Here is an 8,316-nt window from a genome sequence, read left to right as displayed (position 1 = left end):
TTAGTAGCTCATTCTTTAGTAAAAGTCTTCTTGCATGGAATGAGAATCACCATCTTACTAAAACGATCTACCACCACAAACAAGTAGTCGTTTCCAGACTTGGTTTTAGGCAATCCACCTAAGAAATCCATCAAGATACTCTCCCAAGGTCGGCTATGTACTAGCAATGGAAGATACAGTCCTAACTTTCTGTTAGAAGGCTTCAATGTGTTGCATAGAACACAACCTCGAATATATCGTGAAATATCTAGATGCATCTTTGGCCAATAAACATAGCGACAAAGATTCAATAAAGTCTTTTCAACCCCAAAATGTCATGCTACTTTGGAAGTATGAGCCTCACGAATCCACTGCAATCTATCGTCATCTTTTGGAATGCACAATTATGTTCCTTATACATTAGTCCATCCTTCAATTGGAACTCCCTAGTCTTTCCTTGTTGTAGCTTGGCATAGGCTGAGTTGAAATCAGCATTTGTGTCATACCCCTTGGCATATTCCAAAGGAACAATGGGTCCGATTTGTCACCTAACTGGTGTAAGCAGGGGCGGAGCTGTACTAAGGCCTGGGATGGCCTTGGCCCCTCCAATTTATTTAACCTTTTTGAATGTATATATTGGATGTGGTAACAAATGCAAAGAAAAATTGCTATACTTAAGCCTATGGACCCCTCACCACAAATCAATACTTGTCAAAATTATATTTTAATATGAATATAATAGTAAAATTATACTACATTTATGGAAAAAAACCACTCATTTCAATTTAGTACTTTTGTAAGCAATAGTTTACTCAATAGGCCAAAAAAAATATACAACTAAACTTTTTGTGTTTAACATTTTGGTCCCCTCAAATATAAAATCCTAGCTCCGCCCCTGGGTGTAAGTAGTGTAGATAACATATGTGTCAACTTATTAGTTGCTCTCTTCTTGTAATTTATCATAATATTGAATTGTTGTAAGTAAAATATCCATTTCATATGACGAACTTGCTGCAACTTAGATCGTGTAGTTAAAAACTAAAAAGGTTTATAATTTAAGTAAACTACGACTTCTTTTCCGCAATGATAGCTATGATTACCCAAATGGACATCCCCAATGGTGGGAGCCATAGGACCTATCGATCTCACTCGAGATAGCTCGGCCAAGTTGAGCGTGAAGACTGAAGCTTTCCGGGTCAGTTTAGAAGAACAGGAGATATAGAATGGGTTGGCCATGGAAGCCATATGATCGAATACTCCTCCTCTCCCTTTCTCATCCTATTCATTTATTTTTCTGAATTCATAAAATCTCCTCAAACTAAAAAGTCCTATAATGGTGCACATCATGCACTGTCACCATGATCGCCATCTTCGAGAACAAGACTACCCAAATAGGCCTCCATAACTCCATATATATATATATATATATATATATATATATATATATGACACAAATTTTGAACCATATATATCAATGGCTCAGATTAAATCTCACAACCAATTTATTATTATATTTCTAATAATAATTTTATTCAAATTATTGTTATTTTAATCTAATTATTATGAATTGCACAGTATCCCAAATTCTACATCTCCCATCTGAGAGCGGATCCGCTGTCCTCATTTTATGTGTCCCTTCATGTCCCTTGCATAATTTTTTTACACGTATCTATTAACTTAACCCCCAATTAAATGTCCCTTGCAAGATATAAAATAAATAGAAACAAAAATCTAAAATCTAAAATCTAAAAACAAACAACATAGTAGCAGTCACCACAACCCAACGAACTCCACCCCATCCTCCCTCCTCCCTTGTTCATCGCAAGCGTTGCACATCAAAGCATCCCTATCAGCACAACGACATTGATTGTTGAAAGTCACTTTCTTTCTTAACGAAGTGATAACCACTGCAGAAATACTAATTTCACAAAACAAATACATAGAAAGATAATAGCATCACAATCCAAGAGAAAATTTGGATCAACTTGCATAGAACTAAAGGGAATCAAATCCCTAATTTCTTATTCTAGGTTACCATTTAAATGTTTCAACATAATTTTTAACTTTAAGGGGGTGTATCCAATTTTACCTTTTAAATACTTTTACAATGCGTTTGGACGAGGAAATTTAAAAGTACAAAGGATTTCATAAATGACGGAAATTAATATTCTAGAATTTGTAAAGTTTCTTGTTTGGGTGACGGATTTATAACACGGAATTTAACCTTTATTCATCTTTTGTTTAAAACTCAATCTCTCTTGGGATTTTAGAAATGACGACTTTTAGATAGAATTTAAAGTTGAGATTTATGATCTCCAAATTTAATATTTTTTCCCACGCGGAATTTCTAAATTTCTATTTTTTTTTAATCCAAACACGACAATTGGTTCATGTCAATTTAGAAATTTTGACATTTGTCAAAATCCCAAGTTTATTTCCTCCATCTAAAAGCACCGTTATAGAATTTAAAAGTCTTGACTTATTCAAATGTGACTTTTAAATAGTATTTAAAAGTTTAATGGTATTCAATTGTGACTTTTAAAAAGTATTTAAAAATTTCATGGTATTTAGTTGTGACTTTTAAAAAGTCTTTAAAACTTTGGTGGTATCCAAAAAGTTAATGACTTTTAAAAAACTTATTAAATGAATGACTTTTCTATACTTTTAAGACTAATTGTTAATAGCAAAGGTCTTACCAATTTACTAGTGACTTTTATCAACTCCATGAAAGTATTAAGAATTTATCAACTCTATGAAAGTCACTGACTTTTTTTTTTTTTTTAAAAAGTCTTTATAAGTATGAATTGGATCTCAGAGAGAATTCAGGGGGCGGGGTAGTGTGAGGGAGAAAAAAGGGAAAGAGAGGCATAAGAGGTGATGCTTCACTGGCGGTGAAGAGAGGAGGAGCTCACGACTGTTGGGGGGTTGTTTGGGATGTGGTGGGTGGGTGGCAGCTGAGGCGGTGGGTGCTCACGTTGGTGGCTGTTTGTTTTATTTTTCTTTCAATTTTAAATTTATTTTTTAAAAAGTTTTATTAAGTTAACAGTATTAAGTGATTGAACACCTGTCAAAAAATTATGCAAGGGACATGAAGGGAAACATAAAATGGGGACCGCAGATCCCCATAGCCTTGAAGTAAATTTAGGTTTTAGGCACACACAAAATTTCACTTTTGAAAAAAGCCAAAACTTTTTCCAAAAAGACAAAAAAACATCTCAACTTTCAAATCAAAGACATGCAAATGTAAAGAATTTCTTAGAAAATTCAAAAATAAATAAGGGCAATTTTGTCCATTTTAACTTCTTTTAAAAAAATTCTCTCTCCTTTAGCCTTTTCCAAAGTCTCCCTAGCCTCGATGTGCCAAAAATTTCCATTTGCCTACTTGTTATATTTGAGGGTGCGTAGAGATAGAGACTGGGTGCAAACGGGAATACCTGATATGCATGTCAGTGACGATGTCTAACCAAGGCCCAAAATGGGCATCTAAGCAAACGTAAGCAGGCCCCAGGTCGATTCGGGCCCGGATTGCTCTTGTTATTTACTCTTTCTCAGCAGCAGAAAAGGGTTACTTTTTCTGCCACCATTTCTTCACTCACCGACAGAAAGAGGCGGGTATGGATCTTTCTTTCTTCGATTCATCGATTCTTCGATTTCTTACCATTTTTCATGATTTCTTTTTAATGGTTTCACATGTCATTGCTGTTCTTCGCTTTCAATTTTCTTTACTAGAGTTTGTTAAACCATCTGTTAATGCTTTATTATAGTGTTTTCCTTCTTCCTTCGTTGTTGTTGTTGTTTTTTTTTTTTTTTTTTTTTTTTTTTTTTTTTTTTTTTTTTTTTTTTTTTTTTTTTTTTTTTTGGTGTGCATAGATTAGTTTGATTTATTATCTAAAAGCGGGAACTAAATCTCAAATTTTATGTTTGAAATTCGATTTTTTTCTGCCCTGCTTGATTTTATTGGTTGCGTTCAATTTGTTACTCAAGAGTTTTCAATGTTAGCATTTGCAAGTAGTTGTTAATCGTAAATCTCTCGCATTATACTCTTGTTGTGGAGGGCACGGTTCCTCATGTTATGTCGCATTGTATTTGTTTCCCCTTTGGGCTTATTGGGTAATGCTTAGAAGAGTATTTGTTGCTGGTTGAGATGTATGGGATTGCCTTTGTGGTCTCTTTGCGCATTTATTGACTCAGTTTCTCTCTTGTTTGTGCTTTGGGTTACTGGGTACAGATCATTTGGGTCACAGGAGAAAGATGAAGAGCCAAAGCAGTTATGCCCCACCGGAGTACATTCCTTTAGGAATGTCGGATTCTGAATCGGCAATTGTTTTGCGAAATGAAGAGCCTCCCAAGCAGCAAAACAGTGTTGATGAGCCTGTACAATGGTCTTCTGGAATCTGCGCATGCTGTGACGATATGCAGAGCTGTACGCTACTTTCTGCCTTGTGACCTTGATTTATCAGAAGGAAAAAAAATGAAGGTGCCTCTTGAGTAGGGAAAAAAAAATTAGCTTGTGCTTGTCATACTTCATTTTCTTAGGGCTTTCTTAGAAAGGCTAGGATATGAGTTCAGTTATTTAACTAACCATACAATAATATTGCTCAGCTCTTAGCTTGCTATGTGCTTAACGTTCTCTGAGTACTCTACATTATGTGGTGGATGTTTATTGTGTCTGAATTTGTGGCTGGTATTCATTTTGTATTATTTAGAAGACATTCCAAAGAAAGGAAGCAGCTTTAAGAAACCATAGGATTCGACTGACTCAAGTTAAAGCATACAAGTTCAATCATCGATGTGCAAGTTACATAAAATATAGAAGTTCCAAATGAAGGCATGGACTTTTATATCAAGATTTAGTAGCTCAGAAGCTAGTAAGCTTTGGCTAGTTAACGTCATGGATGATATAGTTCTTTATTGGTCCCCATGTTTAACAGTTTATGTATAAGAGAAATGTTTCTGGTTTATTTCTAACATTCCAGTGTTACTAGCTCTGAGAACCTATAAGATTAGGCTAATCATTTCCTTGTATCCGATGAGTAATTTCTCTTGCGGTCTTGCCCTTGATTACCATGGCGCGCATAATTACCATCACCCACCAATACTGCAGGGACAATAAATTTACGACAAAAGAGTTGGTCTCCTAATTTTTATTTATTAATATATTTATAAAATAGCAAACCCCTTGAATTTTTGGATATAAATTTGGATAAATATTATTTATAAGCTTCACATCTTAAGTAATTTAAATCTGATTTTGAAGACATGAAATCCGGTCTGATGTGAGATAAAGCATTGGCTGTTGGTAAATAGTTGGTGTTGTTAGTAGTGAATATAGAGATAATAATGGTTTGTAGAGGTTGAATTAGAGGAGGTCATTCATTGAGCTTTGAACATAATGTCTCCACACACAAACTAATGATCTGCAGACTGGTTAAAATGGTTAGTAGGCTTTTCTTTGTTGAAGAATAAGTTTTATCTATATGGGTAAAAGTTCAAATGAAGAAAATGGGAATTAGGTGGACTGAGTATAATATGACTTGTTTCTTTTCGTTTATCATGATAACGCATAATACACGGGAGCAACATTTGAATTTTGGTCAGTTACACAAACATCACTGTGAGCGCAAGCCAGCAATGATCATCTAATTGCTGATTTTTGTTTTGTACAGGTTGTATGGGTCTATTTTGTCCTTGCTTTTTATTTGGAAAGAATGCAGAATTTCTGGGTTCTGGGACATTCATAGGATCATGCATGATGCATTTTATTTTGTGGGCACTCGTTAATACCGTCTGCTGCTTATTGACTGAGGGTCTTGTTTTGGGAGTACCGGGATGCTTTGTTGCATGTTATGCTTGTGGCTACCGCAGGACCCTAAGATCAAAGTATAATCTTCAGGTATAGCATTGTTTATCAGTTTTCCAGGCTATAGATTGTTAATAGTGAAAAAATTGATTTTGTATAATTGAGAAATCCCAAATAATAAGTGACCCTTTAGAAATATAAAAAAGTGAATATATTTTATACATGCTTGTTCTTTTCTTTATTAGAAGAACTCTCCTTTTTTATTTTTTTATTTTTTTTATTTTTTGCAGTTCTCCTTTAATAGATAATCCCATTTCAATTAGCTTCGGTTGCCTTTGATGGCCAATTCTGTTTCAGTTTCATTAGAGGTTACAGAAAATGATTACCGAAGATGTGATATTTATTGGGTGACATGTTGGGCCTGAGTCGCAATCAAAGGCATCTTAAACCAATTGGCAATTGGCAATTTGTGGCTTTGCATGACAATACATAAGCCTCTTCATTTTTATATTGTCATGCAAGGCTTCAAATTCCCAATGTGGGATTTATTCTCAACAAGGGAAGATATAATTACCGTGCTTGTGTTAGGGAATATGAATTTATATGGGGCTCATTGGAAAATAGTTTATTGTATAACTTCAAAGTAATTTGGGGGGCAAGGTCACGGATTACAAACTTTGTGGGACAACTTCTTAAGTTGAGTTTTATGGCTTCACTAGGGCTTATCATTTCTTGTGATTTCATTTTGTAGGAAGCACCATGTGGAGACTTTGTCACTCATTTTTTCTGCCATTTGTGTGCCATTTGTCAAGAGTACAGGGAGATCCGAGAAAAATCTGCTGATTCTGGCTTTCCTGACCTGAGTCTGGCCGTAGTTACAGCCCCACCAGTCCAGACAATGGAACCGGGTCTTGAAGAGTAAACCACTGTTTTTGTACTCATGCAGGATCAGCATTTGGTCTAGGTTATGCAACCTTCATCATGCCCCTCAGTGGATATTGTTAGTGAAGCTCTCCACAATTTATTTTGTCTTTTAAGTTCTTTGGTGTAGTCTATACCAGGGTTGATTTAATTATGCTATCAGTCCTATGGTGTGCTTGTTTCAGTGGTTCTGCTTCAACCTGCAACCTATGCGGCTTTTCCATATGAAAGTACATGATGAATTTTATGAAATGAAAAAGAAAACAGGAGTTGAAAAACAGTACTCTCTCTCTCTCTCTCTCTCTCTCTCTGTGTTATATTCCGTTATCCTGGCAGATATACTGTTCATACTGTCTCTTTCCGTGCTTATATTTTCTGTGAAAAAGGACCCCCTCTCCCCTCAATGTTCATGGTTGCATTTGCATCATCGTGCTTGTTGAATACAAAAGTGGAAAAGAAATTTTTTGCCTACCACAAAATCTGAAAATATTGACTGGCACAACAAGCTCAAAAACAAAGCTTCCGAAAGACTGGAAATCAGCTTTTGCAGAAAATTGTTTTTGGTGAATTGTAAACCACTTGATCGAGATGACTCTAATATCAAATCTTATATAGCTGAAAAGACTTGGATAGTGAAAATGGTGGCGATGAGTGTACAGCCTCTTGAGGGGAATGGCAGGATGGAGGCCTAAGGGACCTGATTGTTTTACAGCCTCTTCCTTCTCCTTCCCGAGGCCCTTGGTATGCAACTTGGCTTTAGTTAGAGAAAAAGTGGCCTGGGACTCAAAGACATTCTAATAATCTTGCGTTCAAACACATTCAGAGTTTGACGTGTCATGTTTTAGGTGGTTAAATTATTGTAATGGTCTAAATGTAATGAAATACGGGTAAATTCACACTATCTAAATGCAGAGACTCGGAATTCGAGCCGAAGATACCCCATGATGCCTGTTAGGACACCAATCACTCAGGACATCTTCACCTTGTTGGACTAGTTGAGGTTAAGATTGGGCATGTGTTTTGTGAGGCCATGATTGTTGCAGATGTAGTTGCTATTCCTTGGATGAGAATTTGCTTCGATTATGTTTTCCTCCTTGTTCTTGAAGGAAAAAAAAAAAACTCATTGACACTATATTCACGGTTGTAGTCATTGGGGGCTAGACTAAACGTATGTGATAATTTGTTTATCAAAAGAACAAATTACAACAGAAAATCTAGATACATACATAAAATTAGAAAGCCATACACAAGAATGAGAACTTTAGGACCTTTTTGGTATCCTATTTGGATCCAATTTTAAGTAATAAAAACTCGTTTGGTATGCCCATTTTTAAAAACTCAAACCCAAGAAAAACTCAGAAACAGCCCTTTATTAAAACAAAAAAAGTGATGTTATATATATATATATATATATATATTTCTCTCTCTCTCCTCCCTCTCTCCACGCTCTCTCTCGTCTCTCTCTCTCTCCTCCCTCTCCCGTCTCTTTCTCTCTCTCCTCCCTCTCCCGTCTCTCTCTCTCTCATTCCTCTCTTGTCTCTCGTCTCTCCCTCTCTCTCTACCCTCTTTCGTCTCCGTCTCTTCCTCCTTCCTGTCTCTTCTCTATCACTCTTCCC

General features: G+C 35.8%; 1 protein-coding gene across 2 annotated transcripts; it reads left to right on the top strand.

The window, feature by feature from the left end:
• Positions 1–3,541: 3,541 nt before the first annotated feature.
• LOC117636140 (protein PLANT CADMIUM RESISTANCE 10-like) lies at positions 3,542–6,980 on the top strand. 2 transcript variants are annotated; one of them, XM_034370620.1, is made up of 4 exons: positions 3,542–3,591; positions 4,208–4,402; positions 5,646–5,872; positions 6,531–6,980. In XM_034370620.1, the coding sequence occupies exons 2-4, from the start codon at positions 4,231–4,233 to the stop codon at positions 6,699–6,701; spliced, it is 570 nt and encodes a 189-aa protein (XP_034226511.1). In that variant the 5' UTR covers positions 3,542–3,591; positions 4,208–4,230; the 3' UTR covers positions 6,702–6,980. The 2 variants fall into 2 exon arrangements, 1 of the variants encoding a protein (XP_034226511.1); XR_004586999.1 differs by having other exon boundaries at positions 3,559–3,591; positions 4,208–4,456.
• The last annotated feature ends 1,336 nt before the right edge of the window (positions 6,981–8,316 follow it).

This window comes from Prunus dulcis, chromosome 7, assembly GCF_902201215.1.
Source record: "Prunus dulcis chromosome 7, ALMONDv2, whole genome shotgun sequence".
NCBI classification, from domain to species: Eukaryota; Viridiplantae; Streptophyta; class Magnoliopsida; order Rosales; family Rosaceae; genus Prunus; species Prunus dulcis.
The sequence above is the reverse complement of the archived record's forward strand: the minus strand, read 5'-3'. Positions and strand labels throughout refer to the sequence as shown.

What these genes read in the sequence shown, in the direction of transcription:
- LOC117636140 (XM_034370620.1), top strand. Translation starts at nt 4,231, where the DNA reads ATGAAGAGCCAAAGCAGTTATGCCCCACCGGAGTACATTCCTTTAGGA. An exon ending in CTGTGACGATATGCAGAGCT is followed by an intron (nt 4,403 to 5,645) that starts GTACGCTACTTT and finishes TGTTTTGTACAG; the next exon opens with GTTGTATGGGTCTATTTTGT. An exon ending in GATCAAAGTATAATCTTCAG is followed by an intron (nt 5,873 to 6,530) that starts GTATAGCATTGT and finishes TTCATTTTGTAG; the next exon opens with GAAGCACCATGTGGAGACTT.